We start from the raw sequence: 17,911 nt of genomic DNA on the forward strand, positions 1-17,911 counted from the left end.
AACCAGAGGAATAAATACTGCCTTTGGGTTACTTTGAGGAGATTCCTGTTTGGGACAGTGATAACTCAACATTGACCCGTCATGTAAGTATACTTTTACCATAGCTTTGTGCATGATGAACTGAAATGTAGAAAAGTGGAATTTAGTGAAGAAACAACTCCCCTTGTGTGTCTCAGGATTTGTCTTACAGGTTTTGTTACTCTACTGTTGATCTTCACAGCTGAGGCTAGAGTTGGGTATGAATATTTCATCCAAATTCTAACTAGTAGATTTATTTCTTTAACTTACCTTATATGTGTATTGGAGTAAAAAAATATAATTTTGGACTTTACAGAGACTCTTCCCAGCTGAACTTCTGCAGTGAGACAGAACAGTGTCTGCTCTTTGACTCGATTTGCAACTCCACCACATATGAGGTTAGAGGTTTTATATATATATATATATATATATATATACATATATATAATATTTTTTAATTATTAATTTAGAATTATCCATCCAATACCTATGCAGGTTTATCATTCTGCTTGGATTTTAACCACAAATACATTGTTAAATGTATTTAACTGTGTTGTATTGTTTTTTTGTTGCTGCTTAAACTAGTTTTTATGTAAAATTTTTACCATTGTTTTCCATATTATAAAGCTTAATTTATCTTTTATGATTGCTGTTGGTACATTGGTACACATGGGGTACACTGGTAACTGCCTTCATTAGTTACTGGAACGGGAACGAAGTGTTTGTGGACTTGACACCAAATAATTGTATTTAATGTTTATATTTTTCAGGTGCGTCATTATGAATCCGTGAAATGGGTTTCAACTGATTACAAATCCTTGTCTATGGAGCTCATGATGTTTCAATCCTTCTGGCGACTGTATGGGTACATCACGGGGGAAAACGAGGAAGGTTCGTATGAATATATGAATCTCATTGTTAATTTCACATGGACACTTTTTTTAAATTAAACTTAGACCAAAACAAAATCATTCTAACAATAAAGGTCCTCACATGACTCATAAACAACAATAAGTGGGATAAGATAAATGTAATGTAAAGTGCCCACTTTGATTTTTAGTGTCTTTCTCTTAAAAGTTGATTTCCATCTAAAAAAAACTATTTGGTAAAGGTTTGTTTTCTAAAACTGAAGGATGATTATAGCTCAATCTAAATCTGGATTTTTGTTAACCCAAATGTCTTTTAGCTATCAGTGATTTCATAATTTTTTTAGTACATAAATTCTGTTTAAGAGTTTGTTTGTCATCTATGCAGGTAAAAAAATTGACATGACTGCACCTGTTCTGATGAAAATCCCTGAAAAGAAAATTTTTCAGCAAGGTGTCTTCACGATGAGTTTCTTGCTGCCAGCCGAATATCAGAATAACCCCCCACAACCTACCAACAAAGATGTAAACTTTGTTATGAAATTTGAATATTTTATTTCAGATCTACTTTTAGGACTAATAAATAATTATAAAAAAAAAAAAAAAACTTCTGACTTGCAGGTTTATATCCAAGAGATGCCGGCTATGAATGTATATGTGCGCAGCCATGGAGACATGATGCATACCTTTGCTGATAAAAAGCACTGTGAGGAACTCTCCTCTGCTCTTCGCCCAGTGAATGCAAAATATGAAAAGGGGTTCCATTACGGGGCTGGATATAACAGGTAATGAAATAACAAAACAATAGAAGCCATGTTAGTGTATAACAACTCATAATCGAATATGTCTGTATGGGTTTCCTTGTTTTCTTGCAGACCAAGTTGGAATAAAAAGTGCCACAGTGAAGTCTGGTACGTTGTTGAGGGGGATCCGGTCTGCAACAACAGTGAGGCAGATGATCAAAACCCTGAACCCTAGGAGACATCCTTTGCATAGGCTACTGCAGACAATGCCTCTGTTATAGCTGAGCTTTGCCAAATGTTTAATGTAACCCAAATGTTAAAAAAGACAACAAATGCATGTTTTTTGATTTTGTGTGTGCCTTTATTTTGGTTGGCAAATAAAGTAGTGTTGTGCAGCAGCTATTCTGTTTATGTGTTTACGAGTAACGGGTAAGGTAAAGTAAACTAGAGCTTTGCACATTCAAACCAGGAGATGGCACTAACTAGGTTAAATTAGTGAACTGAATACCATGAAAAATGGACAGATTTTTTTATATAAGCAGGCTATTTCATGCTAAATATTTAGTTTAAGAAATACAAAAAGAAGGATTTGGCAAGATGAATGGCTATTGGTCGGCAGCTTAACACAAGAGTAGAGACAATTAAAATAAATATTTTACCACAGTTGTTATACTTGTTCCAATCATGGCCAGTGATGGTGTCACAAAAACAATTCATAGAATGGGATAGAGGCATATCAAGGTTTACGGTATATGGAAAGGAAAGAAAACTAAGGTGAGATATTAAACACTTCAGCTCCCAAAGGACAGAGGGGGTTTGGGTTTAGCAGGCCTGAAATAATATTTCTATGCTGCGCGGTTAAGACCTCTGATCTGCTGGTGAAATGATGAACATGTTTCAAAATGATGGAAACATCTGGAAATGAGCAGAAAAGATATAAGAATAAGAAATTTGATACGACCATTGAAAGAAATAAGTAATCAGTTAGATTAAATAAGTAGAACTAGAATTGAAATATGGAATACAGTAATTGAAAATGATAAACTAGACAAAGAAGCCTGAGTTGGTTTGCTTGGGACTCGGTGTTCAGACCAGGTGTTTATGATGAAGGGTTCAAGCAGTAGGCAGGTAAAGGTATTGCAGCAATGTGTAAAATGGAAGAAAATTTGGATTAGATTATTTGGATTAGATTATCAGGATCAGTATCAGTATCTACAAATAAGAGATTAATATGACAAGAGATAAAAATTAACACCGGTAAAATAAATTAGATTTTTCAAAAATCCTACGAGGGGGGAAAAAAAGTATAATAACTTTAGCGTTGTACCAGGGACTGATGGCAGGCAAAAAAAAAAAACATATTAAAGATAAATGGGAAAAGGAACTAAAGGACCATATAAGTGAGGAAGAGTGGTTTAGAATATGTAATACACAAATTCTCATCCTGTCAACAGATAAATGGTTATTGGAAATAATATCTGTTGGAATTTGAAAACAATATATAGGATGTGGAATACCTAGATCATGTAAGACACTCTATCTGGAAGATGATTATCAAGTAAAAGTATTACTTTCATCAAATAAAGAAAGCCATTACAAATTTGTGGTGTTAAAAGGAACCACCAACTGTGCAGCAGTGGCTAAACATTGTGGAGGAGATATCTGTGATGGATAAACACATATATAATTTGAGATGGGAAGCCAGGCAGTTTGTGGAAAATTGGGAAAAATTGAATGAATACAGAAAGAAAAAATGCACCACTTCCATAATATGGATAATGGACAATTGTATATGGATTTAAACATGCTGGAATCTCCCTACTGTTACTGTTCAGAGAAAAGTAAAAAAAAAAAAATAAGTTTAAAAAAAAAGTTGGGCAGGTAGCCATTCACATTAAGCTTTGACGTCACTGGACCAGTTTGTGTTAATCCTGCTTCAGCACTATCTTATCACCACCAGCACTGTCTGGAAGGTTAAGATAACATATTCAAATTTTGTTACATAACCTTTTTTAATTTGCAGCTTTAATAAAACTCATCCAATAAAAAATATTTCTTGCTTAAATCAGGAAACATACATTTTTTTTATTTACTTCAGTACTAGAAGGAAGCATAACTTCATTGCCACAATTTCACCACTTAAGGTAAAGGATATCCTGTTGTTTCATTCACAGCTGCAAATACTTGCAATCCTACAGTGTTACGTGAATGCTTACTATTCAGACACATTATCAGAATCAGAAATCAGTCAGAACCAGAGACACATTATCAGAATCAGAAATACTTTAATAATCCCAGAGGGAAATTACACATTACAGCAGATTTCAACAGCTGCCACGATGCACTTTTAACAGGCCTTTCTCCTTGAAAATAAATATTTAATTAAAGAAAAAACATTTACAGCTGGTAGTGTAATAAAACAGTTAATACCAGATATTGCTACAGGAATAATTTGTTGTGCATGAGATAAAATTAAAGGCTATATAACACATAACTGATAATGGTGCAAAATGTTTTCACTTGAGTCTCTTTTGCAGAATATCACACTCCCTCTCACACTTAAACACACTCATCATTAGTGTTGGTTACATTTAGAAATCAACACAAGCAGTAAACCTAAATGTGCTTTAATGTAAATTTAGAGCTTCTTCACATTTCCATAATAAGGATAGCTGACATAAAATCACAATTTCTGTAGCTTTGCATCGGTCTCATGTTCTTTTTAATGGACTCTTATCTTATTTCCTGGGTTTATGAATGGCTCGGTGATCCAGAAGTGATTTCACTTCAGTAAGATTCCAGCAGGTGGCTATCTGTCTTCCCTACAGGGGCTGGCGGTTAGCTTGCTTGCTGACATACTGACTGGTTAGGAGTGCCAATCAGGGGAGGTTTTATGACACTCACTATGGAACAAAGTCCAAATGTAGGCCTCCAACACTTGTCAGTCCATCAGAGCTGTTGGGCCTGACCACCGCCTGGCTTTTCTCTGGCTCTCCTGCTGTCACTCTCTTGTCTCCTGGTCTTTGCAAAAATGAAGATTAAACTGAGCTGACTGTGAAGTTCATGTCCCCAGAGGATGGACATACCTGGTTATTTCATACAACAGCTTCAGTCTCCTGCCCATTACTCTGGTAACCATCCAGAGGATTTGGTCATGCAGGAGGGCTCAGCAACATGTGAGTACAAGATGGACTTCACCAGCTGCTCTTTATTAGAAATATGAAAACATATTTTGTTTTATATAGATATTTTCATCAAATCTGCATCTGTTGCTGACAAATCAATTGGTTCTTCTAGAACACCCTATTTGGTGTTGCAAAGAAGAAAATAAGAACTTGTAAATATTCTGTTTTAGGGATTTAAATTCATGTTCAGTCCATTTCATTTAGCAAACAGGGTCTGGAAATTATGTAAGGGTCGTGTATGTTATCAAAGGGAAGCAAATCTAGATGACTGATAAGGTACTTTCTGCAGCGAAGGGATGGCCCTGTACTGTTCCATGTTCTCACGGCAACTGAGCAATAAACCTTATTTCATGTCGGCGACATTGATCTTGCCACAATTCTTAATTGGTAAATGTGTGTCAAAAATGGATCAAACATTTACTGTTTCTGTTGGATTTTGGCAGCTGAGGAAGAAAAGACTGAGGCAGGCAGCAGGCCAGAGCCAGAGGAGAGCTGTCCGGTTTGTGGTGACAAAGTATCTGGATACCACTACGGACTGCTCACCTGTGAGAGTTGCAAGGTATGACATAAACTGTTGATATGTTGTCCTGCTGTGATGATGAGGACCTGGATATTTTTTTTTTCACTTGCACAGTAGTTACATTTTAGCAATGCTTCTTCCTCATACAGGGCTTCTTTAAACGCTCGGTGCAGAATAACAAACATTATACGTGTTCAGAGCAACAAAGCTGCCCAATGAACCTTTCTCAAAGGAAACGCTGCCCTTTCTGCCGCTTCCAGAAGTGTTTGGCTGTGGGCATGAGGAGAGAAGGTATTTAAGCTTTCATCGCTTTTTAAGTGAATTTTGCCTCTTTGTGATATGCAGTGCAGTGAAAAGGTTACAGATGTCACCTGCTGTGGGTTTCTTGTTAAATTCAAATGCTTCAGAACATCAGTCCATGTAAAAGCATATAAATTTAACCTAAAGAAACAACCGAAAGAAAAATATGACTTTTCAGAAACCGATGAAGCAAAATGGAACTTATGTTGGAAAGATCACATCTTCTCTTATTTGACTAAACAAAATATGTACTTTTATTAATATTAATTTCAAAATAGTATTATTAGATGTTGCTTCTGACAAAAACATGGTTGTTGTTTAAAGGTCTAATGTAGTAGAAGCACAAGTTCTTCTCCCAAAAAATCCTGAAAGTGGATTTCAAGCTTTTAGTGTTCATTGTGGACTTAAAAGGATAATTAGAAAAAAAAAAAAAAAACAATTACCAACACTAACTTGTCCAACTCTAAATAAGAATAAGATGTTAATCGTGTTTTGAAAAGGCTAAATCAAAGCCTGGACATAAATGTTATTCAAATAGCAACAAAGAAAGAATGTCAAGAACCAAGAGAAACCCAAAATATCTCCTCTGTGATGTTAAACTCTTTAGCTCAAGCAAATGTTTGACAACAATTATTGTTGTCCAAATACTGTATTTTGAGGACAATAACGTTAACATGGAAACGGGTTGTTCTTGTTACCTTAAAACCAGATTGTGACTCAAAAGCAGTTTTTTTGCATTTAACTAATGCTGTATCTGATGTAAAGTTTTAATAATCTGAATCATGCTGTGTCTAAAAAAGAAGGAAAAACATTTTTTTTTTTATACGGTCTACGGTAATGTAGTTGTTCATCTTTTGCTTAAAAACAATCAGTCATTTTAGGTATGGATAAATGTACATACAGGAAATGTATTTTTGGGGTCTATTATGAACCCTTTTCTTTAATTGCATTTCCACTTTTAGGCAAAACTAATCATTTCAGTCTTTTGCCAAATATGCTTTAAGTCTTTTGGTCAAACATGTTTGAATATGACCTTTTTTTGTGTGCCTCCAGCTGTAAGAGCAGATCGTATGAGAGGTGGAAGGAATAAATTTGGACCCCTGTACAGACGAGACAGGCAGATGAAACAGCAAAAGGCAAACACTGATCCCTACAGGATTAAGATGGAAACTAGGCAAACATCTGTTCCCCAGTCTCCGAGTGACATTCACCAAATAAGTGGCCCAATAAACAACTCGCCCTCTGCTGCTTTTCATCTCCCCCACTTCATGTATCCATCCGAAATGGAACAAAGTTGTCACCCCATGCCTCTGGACTGTACAATGAACAATCATGGAGCGCAAACATCTCCATCCATGCCTTTTCATGGACTCTATTGCACACTCCCTGAGTACTTGCAGGATAAAGGGGAGCCCAGCTTTAGCTACAGCCCAGTTCCTACACACTATCCAGTCCATTCATCCCCAGAGGATTCATTCGGACCAACATCGCCTCCCTGCTCAATACCAAGCTCAGCCCCAACCATTTCCCAGAATAGGAATCAGGCTTTAAGAACAACTCCGTCGACCATTCCTTCTCCTAACTTCCTTCACCAGCTTCTTGAAGGTGAACAAGATGAAGGTCAGCTACGGACCAAGGTCCTCACAAGTCTACAGAAAGAACAGGCCAATCGAGGGAAGCATGACTGTCTAAATACGTTCAGTATCATGTGCAAAATGGCTGACCAGACTCTGTTTGGACTTGTGGAGTGGGCCAGAAACAGCAATCTATTCAAAGAGCTCAAGGTGAGAAAACTTTGCTATATCAGAAAAGTCAAAGCAGCAGGTTAAGAGCTGACAGTTTTTTTGGTTTCAGAATTTTTCCTGTGCACCAGAATTTAGGGGATGTGGCTCTTTATTTTAAAATACTAAATGATGCCTCCGATAGGTGGACGACCAGATGGTGCTGCTGCAAAGCTGTTGGAGTGAGCTGCTGGTCCTAGATCATCTCTGCAGACAAGTCACCTACGGCAAAGAAGGATGTATTTATCTGGTCACAGGTCAACAGGTAAAGACATTCTGAAATTCCCATGAACTATTTTGAAGTAATGGTGCAGAATTTCATCCCAAACTTCAACCAGACTATCACCACTAACTATAATTTATTCTCATGCAGATTGAAGTGTCAACCATTATTTCTCAGGCCGGAATGACATTAAGTAGCTTAGTAACAAGGACCCAAGACCTCGTGTCCAAACTTAAGGCACTCCAGTTTGACAGACAAGAGTTTGTCTGTCTTAAATACCTCGTCCTATTCAACCCAGGTTTGTGTTTTATTCAAACATCAGTGACTACGGTTAATTTTTTCAAATGTCTATCATAAATGCAGCAGCTGTTGGCATTCAACCCACTCTCTGTGTTTTTAATGTATCAGATGTGAAGTCAGTGCAAAACCGCAGGCAAGTAGAGCAGACTCAGGAGAGGGTGAACAGGGCTCTCATGGAACATACCCAACAAAGTCACCCGGGACACTCAGACAAGTTTGGGCAGTTGCTTCTCCGGCTCCCTGAAGTACGCAGCATTAGCTTGCAAGTTGAGGACTATTTGTACCAGCGCCACCTTCTTGGAGATTTACCCTGCAACTCTCTCCTTGCAGAGATGCTGCATGGGAAGCATAGCTAGGACTGTGCAGCAGTTTTGGTACATTACCAACACCTTCAACCATGTTGGACCATGCTATGAAAAAGTTTCTATCAGTGTTACCACAGCCAAACCTTGTAATTTTTTAGCAGAATTTTATAAATTAGTCAAGAATGCTGTTATTTGATGTAAAATGGAAAAACAAAATTGTTTAACAAAAGCAATAAAATACACCGTTAATAAAGCAAAAATAATCTTGTGTATACTTTTTAAGTTTGTTTTCTATTAAATGCATAAAAATATTTCAATCTCACAAAAGGTTAAAGATGTACACGAAGATTATAAAAAAAAATGTGGGGAAAATATATATATATATATATATATATAAATATAAAAAATGGGAGTGATTTAAAAAAGGATTTTATTTTTCTGGTCCAGTTGCCAAGGAATCACTTAATGAAATAAACATACAAAATGTGCTGGGCACAGAAAAGAAAACAGGAGAAACCAAACAAACATAACGTCTTCTCTGAAATGGCAATTTGACACATAACCTTAACTCAAGAAAGAAAAGATTAGAAAAGAAATGGAGAGAAAAGAACAAAGTCAAACCTTAAACTAAAAAATAAAACTTGTCAACTAAATCAAATGGAAATAAATATACCTCTAGGTGAGGTGGGGAGTTTAAGGGGGAATTGCACAGAATCAATACATGGTATTCACTACCACATATGAAGCATTACAATTACATAAACACAGTCAACCATTTCATTTACATGCAACCCCCCACAAACACTTATTCAATCAACAGTTTATTTCTCATTCATAGTTTTAGCAGTTCATCCACAGGAATCCCAATCAAACACTACATTACATGGAGGCAAACTGTGATTTTAAAAGAATATAGCCGCACTGTGGCAACTGTAGTAGTGCTGCAAGACTGCAAAAAAAAAAAAGCAAATTTTCAGGATTCGGTGTCAACAATAAATTAATCAAACAATTCTGGTGTCATTTTCTTCTTAACATTGAGAAAAAAACTTGGCATTTTACATTCCCCAGTTGTACGTGAAGGAGTCTCAAGAGACTGTGGGGTAGAAGAGGGCTGTTACAGTCCAGAATGATCCTTCATTAATAAACCTACTGTTTATATGTGTGGACATACAAACAGGGAACAATGCATTAGGAAACAAGCTCAGTGACCTGAAGTATTTAACCATCCTAAAACAGTATCTGCAATTTCAGCTGTTGAACAATGCAAACGTCCTTCTCATTCACTCACTGTCATCTCAAACATACCATGTCACTAATGCTTAAGCAGCAGGCTAGCTTATTCTTAGCTTACAAAGGTCAACATTTTTTTTTTTTTTTTTACAAATCATCAGCATCAAAAAAGGAATTATTCAGCATATATTAAATCAACATTGATTATCATTCTCTTAAAGAGCTTTATCCAGCTATTGATAAACAAGATGAAGCCCTCCTTCATGTTCCCCTCCCCCCAAAACAAAGTACTATTTCCATGATAAAGCAACAAAAGAGGAAACAATCCTGGGAGATTTTTTTTTCCTTCTTTCAGCTCCCAAAGCCCCAATCTGTCGCTAGCAAAAACATGTCAAAAAGTATAAAAAAAAAAAAAAAAACATCCAGATGTCAACACCTGAAAAGAGCTGGAGTGGAGTGCAGAAAGTATGGGGCACAAGCAGTTTCAAATGTGAAAAGCAAGCTGCAGTAAACCTTGAACATCTGTGGCATTTTCTGGTCCTGGCTAGGAAAGGTTAATGTGTGTCCTACATTCATATGGGAGCAGCGTTAACTGCCTACACACTTCAGCCCTGGTTTCCACTCAGAAGTGAGCCATGTGTCTCAGTAGACCGAAGTGAAACCCTGTCTCAGTAAACCCGAAGTGAGCCCTGGAAGAAGAAAAGGCAGCAAAAGGAAAAAAATCAAGCAGAGCCTAGAAGGGTGGGAGCCACATGTGCCCAAAATACTGTTGCGTAGGCAAAGGCAGTGTCATTTTCCCTGTCCCTTTATGAGTAAAAACAACAACAAAAAAATAACAAAGAACATGACTCAGACATGATGGGTAAGGCAAGGCATGATGAGGAGATAGGAAACAGTTGCCTATCCAATTGAAAATTTGTCCCATTACACTTTACAATCTGACTGAACATTATTGTTAGATTGGCTGATTCAAGGAGAGGACATATTGTCTAGGCAAATATTGCAGCCTGGACAGATCTCTGGGTCCAACTTTATATAGGCCAAATACCTGAGCGCTCAAGCCATTTTTCTCCCTACAATAAAACAATCCAACACTCCACAATTGCAATTTGGATTTATTTCCTGAATTACAACATCCTTCCCAACCTTAGGCAGATGTCTATTTTGGGGTGCTAAGCTTCTTAGGAGTTCCCGGCCGCTTCTGCCAGAACTGGTTAGGGATGGTGAAAGCGTCCACACTCATGGACATGGTTTTGGACGGGATGGCGGTGAACTGTTTACGGTCAGAGCTGTACTTATAAATGGACTCGACCATCTCAGGTGTAATGATCCGAGGGCCAATCCCAGTGAGCCGTACCATCTCCTCGGTTTCAGGGTTCATAGTGTATACTGCTCTGAACTGGCAACTGGCATCTCGGAAGAGGATTAGGAAGTGGTTAGCTGTGCTTTTTTCCATTTCCTGAAAAGAAACAGAAAAAAAAATCTAAGTAAGAGCCTTGTTAGTATGGCACTCTTAATAGGACTGCTTCATAAAAGTGATGTTTACCTCTACAATCTTGTTTTTTTGTGGTTCATTGACCTTTCCAGCCAGGCAGCAGCGCGTGATAGCATTATGGATGATAAATTTGTTTGACTTAAAGCTAGGTTCCTTGTAAAGCTTTGGTCCTGAAAGACAAATTTCACATATGGTCAGCTGCCTAAAACAGTGTTTTCATATTACAACTCTGACTTATTACTGACCTGTGTATTCTGGGATGGACGCTGGGGAGGAAATGGTGGAACCATTTTCCCAGTCCCCATTCTGGGCACTCCTTCGCCCTGGTGACATTAGCCGTGAGCGGGAGGGAGAATGTGATCGGCTGGAAACAAGGTTTAGTTTGTTACAGACATTAATTGTCACAATCACCTTTGCACCTGATAATGATAACGACTACCACAGCAACTGTAGCTAGAGACGGATAAACACAAACAAATAATGAAACCATTTGTGCGTTGTAAAAATCCATTATCCAGGTCCTCTTTCACTGACAGTTAATGCAATGTTCTTTGAACTGTCAATGGCAAATATCCAACGCTCCAACTTTTAAAGCCCTACATAAATAATTCTAAACCATCATCTCTGTTCAGGTTACCTTGGAGATTTCCTGACAGTCAGACCTCCAGAGTCATTAGCCATAGATGACAGGTTCATCGTTGAGTGGGAGTACACTTTGTTCAGCCTATTTCCTACAGAGAGAACAACAGCAGCATGTTATGATAAAAACATGCAAAGGGAGAGATAATGTTACTTTATCTGAAAAGCTGTGGTGAGAATGTAAGATGTATGTACCTTTGACAGGACTGCTGGACAAAACTGAGTCATCTCTGAAAACGGTCTTGGGTCTTTGCTTCTTTACGCCGCGTACAGTGGTAGGTTTCTGCTTCAGCACTTTGTCCAGATCTTCCATAATCTTAAGTTGCTGTCGCCTCTCATACTCCTGCCTAGTAAACTCGCCTCTGCGCTTGGGAGTCCCTTCTGCTGGGGTGCTTGATGCTGGAGGGGTGGCCGGGCTCTGGGGTGTTTCTTCATTCTTATTGCCCCAGCCCTCAATGATCATCCACTGAGGCTTGCTAAAAGCAGAGAGAGATATGAAAAACAACATCAAAATGTACTATATCAGCAAAACGAGAAAGAAATATACATGGATAAATGAATTAAAAAAGATATCTACAAAATATATGATTACAATGATGACAATCTGGACACCAATAACAAGTCTTGTACTTAAGTTGTCACCAAATAGAACTATTTTTGTCACAATTTGCAGATTTCACCAAATTAACTACAAACAGAGCTTGCTTCAAAAAAGCTTTGGGTAAAACATTGAGACAGCTGGAAGAAGGGCTTAGCTGCTGTATTATTTTTTTCTGTCTGTCATAACATCTGATTCAAGAGCTAATTGGACAAGCTGCTACCAAAGAACTACAGGCCTATCTCAGATTTCCTCTTCAACAGTAGGGTTTGAAAACGCTGCTTCTTATAGCTCCTTTCCCATTGGTCTGAAAAACCAGTTTAAACCCAGGACCAATCTGCTTTTAGTGGCAGTGGGAAAAACTGACATATGTCTACCCAGATCAAACAACTCGTCAAACAACCTGCGTTAAAGTCACCTCTGCTCTGATCGGCATGAAGTAAACATCAGACCCAGGTTTACCCGCTAAATTATGTGACACCATTGAGCGCAAAGAATAGACGAGCTAAAAGCCGATTGTTAGAGGATTAGCCCGGTTTTGAAAAACCCGGGTTTTCAGTGGGAAAGCGGCTTTACAGTTCAACACTTTCCTAAAAAAGACCAGTCTCTTCTAAATCTTCCAGTCAGGGTTCCATGCACACTACTCATTTATTTTTTCCTGTCATATTATTCACAAAGTTTATACTTGAGATGTGAACAAAACTGTCAAAAGGGCAAACTTGTTTGTGAAAAGTGAAAAAGTGAAGCCTCACTCGAGCAAGCAGACATGACACAGTGGGGACACAGCAGATATGCATGAGCTGCATTATCTTCCCTGCACAAACCATATTTGCAGCATTGTCTGCATCAAATAAAGGGTGTTTGCTGGTCAGCCCCCATTTGTTAATGTTTTCAATCAACCTATTGGCTATATTTGCAGCTGTCTGGCTTGAAGTAATCTTTAGTGTTGGTTTCCTGCTCATTTGAATTGTGAACGTCACGCACGTCACTATAAAACTAATTGATCTCATTCCTTAGACATCGATTTTACAAATATGTAAAGGAATCGCTTCAAAATTGATTCAATTGATTTTTTACCCAGCCCTTACAAAGACAGTAAAAAAGTTGGCCTATCACCTAAATAACATCTCCATGATAAAACTAATGTCTCTGTTACCTGCGTCCTCACCAAAATAAAGTGGAGAACATCACAACCATTCTAAAGTCCTTCCATTGGCTCCCTGTATTTGAGAGAAAAGCCTTTAAAATACTTGTGTTAGTGGATAACTCACTAAAAGGCTTAGCTCCAAAATACATTACAGACTTATTGTCAGTGCATTTACTGCACAGACCTCCAAGGTCATCTAGGTGACGTGTACTCTGCATTAGGCCTGGGCAATAAACTGAATATATACCGTTACCAACATTCACTACAAATAAAAAAGCGTAATTTTGCAGTTTTGCCTGTGTGACTGGTATTTCCTTCCCTTTTAAGACACTGTGGCATGTATGGAAACACATGAATCCACCAATCCAGTCAGAAGCGTAAACAAAGAATGGCATATGAGCTCAGTGAAGAAGCGTCTAACACAGATGTAAACAAAGTACATCAGTTAATCCTGTGGAGCGGAGTGAGAGTAGAGATGAAACGGAGCATGCAGAGACGCCAAAAGCTCGTTATCAGTCTGCGTTTTTGAGCGAGGGTGTGTGGGTTTTAACGATGCACCTTGTTCTTACTGCACGCTCAGTTTGGTGGCACCAAAATTATGCCATAGACATTGAGGAAAAGAACCCGAAATGCAAAGTGTGCCTGAAAACTGTTGGTACTACCGAGCAACACATCCACCACCTACAGCACGGTCACTCCGAGTTCAAAGACGTGCAAAAGGCTCCATTACCTTTGTGTAAAAATATTTACAAGGTAACATTATTCTCCTGTTCAGTGAGACATTGTTGAATTTTTAAACCTGAATGTGATTTATTCAATAAATTTTAAACAGATCCATTGCATTTCCTGCACATGCCTTTGTTTCTGTTAGAGGAGCTGGAGCATTTATCGTACATTTATCGTTAGTGAGGTAAAGCTGCCCAATTCATTGTGATATTGATTTGAAGTCATATCGTCCAGCCCTGCATAACAGAATCAGACCCAAACAAGGAGAAGCAGCTTTTAGTTCCTATGCTCCACTAATCTGGGTAAAGAAAGAAAAAAAAGAATTATAAAAGAGCTGAAAACCATAAATTGCTTTAAATCCAGATTACATTTGTTTAAATTTGTAATCCTGCTTTCTTCTTCATATCAATAATTTCATTATTAATTTTTTTAAATCATCTTATTTTAATTATCCATTGCAATTAAATTTTGCTCTGTGTGTTTTCCTACATTTTTTTAAAATGTAGAGCACTTTAAACTATCCTACTACTAAATACACTATATTAATAAGCTTGCCTTGTCATTTATGCACTGCAAATCCTCTCCAAATCTAGTTCATCATCCAGGTATACAAGAGGAAAAGAAATAACATCATACTTTGATTCTTTTTCCTTCTCTTGCTCAAGTTTGCGTCTCTTCATCTCTTCCGTCCTCTTCTGTTGCTTCTCAAGCAAAGCAGCTCTTCGCTGTGCCATTTCATCCTCTGGTCGATCCTTTTCATCCTACAGATGGCAACAACCAATGGATATGAGTGAACCCGAGTGCGTTTCACTGAAAGCAATGATATGAGGTAGTACCGACCCTGAAAAAGAAGCCAACTCCCCCCGTTGTTTCTGTCTCCGTTCGGTCACTCTCTGAATCGAATACAGGCATCTGGTCATCCTCCTCTCTTTCTGCTCCCAATGGGATCTCTATTAGACTGCTGCGTTTGCCATTTGACATTCCAGCAGGGGCTTCACTGTCAAAGGAGCACTCTGAAGGGGCACCAGAGCTGCAGCCTGCACTAGCAAGACCTTCCTTCCTTAACAGAGGACTAGGGGAGTGCCCTGCCTCCATGTCCATGCTAAAAATACTCTGTCCATCATTGGAGCCTGCCTCTGATGGTATAGGAGTCGGTGAAGGAGAGGGGACAGGAGTTGGCCCGATTGAGCGCAGTTCATCCATGCTCTCAGAGTTACCTAAAGAGATGGAGGATGAAGTCTGAACTTGGGACTGCCAAGGATTTACTCGACGCCGATGGGGAATGTTGTCCACATTCTGAGGTGGTGTCAGAACCCTTGATGATGTGGGACACTTAGTGTCCATTTGGCGACTGTGTTTTGGACTTTTTGGGGGTACAGAGTGAGCTCTCCGGTGAACATTAGGAGATTTTGGAGGAGCGGTATTATTAGTCATTCTGCGCGATGGTGAGGGAGAGGAGGATGTCAAGTTTAAACTTCTGGTGGATTCGCGCGAGAGACGAGGACCTGAGCTGGAAGGTTTAGGGTTGGCTGGAATAACCCAGGATTTGTTTGCAGATGCTGCAGGTTTTTTCTTGATGAGTTGATCCTGCTGCTCACTCAGCCTCTGCATGTCAGTTTGCAGGGAGGACAGTGCTGCAGTCAACTTGGAAACAGCATTGTTATAATCCCCTAAAGGAGCTACTGTCTTTTCTCCAGGTGTCCCTGAGCTCTTCTCTCCTGCCATAGCTGCCTTTTCTTTAAGCTGTGTGGAGTCTTTGATGAGCAGGGGTCCTCCTCCAACACTTATGTCACCCTCCACAGAGAGGCGCTGTTGATCTTGTACCTTTTCTTCCTCCTCCTCCATTCGAGCAAGAGTTTCCTCCAATGTCAAATGTTTGGAAGGGGCATTCACTTGACCACTTCCTCCTTTCCCCTCAAAATCAGCCTCATTCTGCTCCTTTTTAAGCTGTTGAAAGGCACTCTTCCCCAGTTTTTGGCGATGCTTTGCAAAAATGGCCTCAATGCGTTTCTTCTGGGCTTCAATGGCTTTTCGTTTTTCTTCAAGTCGAGCTCCCAGTTCAGACATTTCATTATTTAGTTGCGGACTTTTGCTCGGGCTCTCTTCAGACTTCTGCGCCCATGTGGTCATCTGAGGAGATGATGGGTCGTTAGCTTTAGGAGAATCCAGGTTCTGTCTCTTTTTGCACTCAGCAAAGCTAGTCATCTTCACTCCGCTGTCAGGTGCCTCCTTATTATAGCCAGCAGTAGTTTTTGCATTGGCAGCTGGTGTGTTCGGAGTCGACTGGGCCTTTGGCAGGTCTTCAAAGGTATCTGAATCCAAACTCCCATCTCTCATTACTGAATCATCATCCTGTGAACATCCTGAGGTGTTTCTGGTGCGAGCTGGCTCTTTAGACTGGTACATCATTCCAGATCGTGATGGGGCAGAGCAACTTATGGGTGCCAGGTTGCCATCATATCTAGAACTAGCAGGATCATCAGGAGAGTGGAGGAAGAAGCCATCTGGAGCACCATCAGGGTGTAACCGAGGTTCCATCTTTCCTTCATTGTGAATTATTTGAAGAGCCTCTTCAATTGTAGGAAGCTCACCAGTTTCATTTGTCTCCAGTCCATTCTCCTCAGCAACCCTTGGGACAACTGGAGTCTGTGTGGCCCATGATGCCCTCTGTGGACCGTTTGGTCCAGGGGATTTACCAACCAAATGGCTGATGTCTTCGGGAGGAGTGTAGGGTTCTTTCATGCTGTGACCTGGTGGGTTTAGCTGATCTGAGCTCATGGAGCGGGTTATTACAGGGTTGCCCATCACTATATCTACATCACTGTCAAGGCCAAAAGGAATGCTGAAGGATACTGCTGACAGGGGACGGCTGAGAGAAAGAATAGAAAGTTTAGGTCAAATTAAACTGGTTGACTTATTGGCTTATTTAATGTTTTGGCACTACCTGAGAGGTTTCTTGCTCCAAGTCTTTCCAACTCCTTCTATATGAGACATGGAGGTAGACTGAGTCAAAGGTCCTGAGTACAGTGGGACACAGACAACCATGTAAAGGCATGCATACACCACAGGGATGCACACAGAAATACTGATGGAATAACATATATAAAAAAAGGAAATAACACATAAAAATACAAAAACAAACAACACAATGACTGGGGGGGATAGGGAATAAACTGGCTAAATTAATGGCAATCGGTGCCACCTTTGTACCTGATGCAGAAGACGAAATGGGGAGAAAAGGCTTCTTGAAGATGGAGGGAGACGAACTGTCAGGTGAAAAATATACAGCTTTAGCTTAAAGATTAAAAAAAATGCTTAAAAATAGACATTGTATAAAAGAAATGTATACCTGTTACCATCGACGCTACATGTCCTGGATGTGGATCCATCTGGAGAAATAGAGAATTATTTCAGATCTATGTAACATTCATTTAAATTTATACTGCAGGGTAATGCTAGAGACCATTCCCAAAGGAAAAGAAACTGGTGCCACTTACCTGAAGCGTGGATCGGCTGAACAAATTCTGGCTTTTCAACTTCAAACCAGTGAAGAAGCTCAGACAGGAAACTCAGAAAATTGAGCTTGAGAAAAAAACACACATTAAGTCAGGCATCAGAGTAAAACGATTTATATTTTGGTGCACAGGTCAAACCATGAAAGATGGTACCTGTAGCTCCTGTGGGGTGTAGAGCATGTCTTCGAGTGTCAAGTGACAGCAGCCCTTCAAACAGCTGTCACAAAATTCATGGATGAACTGCAGGTTGTACAGGCTGTCTGCTGCTGACATGGAGTCCTTCATACAAACATCTAACAGACAGACAGACAAAGCATTAA

The 17,911-nt window shown here is 39.2% G+C and overlaps 3 protein-coding genes across 6 annotated transcripts in view; 2 read left to right on the plus strand and 1 right to left on the minus strand.

Annotated features, from left to right (window-relative positions):
• Window positions 1-2,025, plus strand: LOC107083067 (heme-binding protein 2-like). Its single transcript, XM_015372010.1, has 7 exons — window positions 1-83; window positions 177-236; window positions 335-416; window positions 789-909; window positions 1,273-1,409; window positions 1,506-1,669; window positions 1,760-2,025. Coding segments are annotated over exons 1-7 (669 nt in total). The 5' UTR covers window positions 1-81; the 3' UTR covers window positions 1,863-2,025.
• A 2,678-nt stretch (window positions 2,026-4,703) lies between these two features.
• On the plus strand, window positions 4,704-8,292 carry LOC107083069 (nuclear receptor subfamily 5 group A member 2-like). Its single transcript, XM_015372012.1, has 7 exons — window positions 4,704-4,803; window positions 5,256-5,371; window positions 5,482-5,623; window positions 6,686-7,416; window positions 7,559-7,678; window positions 7,787-7,934; window positions 8,045-8,292. Exons 1-7 carry the CDS (start codon window positions 4,704-4,706, stop codon window positions 8,290-8,292), a joined length of 1,605 nt encoding a protein of 534 aa, XP_015227498.1.
• A 1,228-nt stretch (window positions 8,293-9,520) lies between these two features.
• camsap3 (calmodulin regulated spectrin associated protein family member 3) overlaps window positions 9,521-17,911 on the minus strand; it is a 25,484-nt gene continuing 17,093 nt past the window's right edge. For 2 of the 4 annotated variants that reach the window (XM_015372058.1, XM_015372057.1), the window contains 12 exons: window positions 17,745-17,884; window positions 17,574-17,658; window positions 17,426-17,465; window positions 17,287-17,342; window positions 17,021-17,093; window positions 14,917-16,945; window positions 14,713-14,837; window positions 11,801-12,081; window positions 11,604-11,697; window positions 11,212-11,330; window positions 11,018-11,136; window positions 9,521-10,930 (listed from right to left, as the gene is read on the minus strand). In XM_015372058.1, coding sequence (XP_015227544.1) covers window positions 10,631-10,930; window positions 11,018-11,136; window positions 11,212-11,330; window positions 11,604-11,697; window positions 11,801-12,081; window positions 14,713-14,837; window positions 14,917-16,945; window positions 17,021-17,093; window positions 17,287-17,342; window positions 17,426-17,465; window positions 17,574-17,658; window positions 17,745-17,884 — 3,461 coding nt within the window. In that variant the 3' untranslated portion in view covers window positions 9,521-10,630. The remainder of the gene's footprint in view (window positions 10,931-11,017; window positions 11,137-11,211; window positions 11,331-11,603; window positions 11,698-11,800; window positions 12,082-14,712; window positions 14,838-14,916; window positions 16,946-17,020; window positions 17,094-17,286; window positions 17,343-17,425; window positions 17,466-17,573; window positions 17,659-17,744; window positions 17,885-17,911) is intronic. The other 2 variants (XM_015372061.1, XM_015372059.1) reach the window with 2 other exon arrangements.

The sequence above is a fragment of the Cyprinodon variegatus genome, unplaced genomic scaffold (genome assembly GCF_000732505.1).
Source record: "Cyprinodon variegatus isolate N-32 unplaced genomic scaffold, C_variegatus-1.0 Scaffold68, whole genome shotgun sequence".
Lineage (NCBI taxonomy): Eukaryota > Metazoa > Chordata > Actinopteri > Cyprinodontiformes > Cyprinodontidae > Cyprinodon > Cyprinodon variegatus.

Bases quoted from the DNA above. Each gene is read 5' to 3' on its own strand.
- LOC107083069 (XM_015372012.1), top strand. From the start codon at position 4,704: ATGGACATACCTGGTTATTTCATACAACAGCTTCAGTCTCCTGCCCAT. The intron at 5,372-5,481 runs GTATGACATAAA...TTCCTCATACAG, and splicing joins TCACCTGTGAGAGTTGCAAG to GGCTTCTTTAAACGCTCGGT. The intron at 7,679-7,786 runs GTAAAGACATTC...ATTCTCATGCAG, and splicing joins ATCTGGTCACAGGTCAACAG to ATTGAAGTGTCAACCATTAT.
- LOC107083067 (XM_015372010.1), top strand. The intron at 910-1,272 runs GTTCGTATGAAT...TCATCTATGCAG, and splicing joins CACGGGGGAAAACGAGGAAG to GTAAAAAAATTGACATGACT. The intron at 1,670-1,759 runs GTAATGAAATAA...GTTTTCTTGCAG, and splicing joins TACGGGGCTGGATATAACAG to ACCAAGTTGGAATAAAAAGT.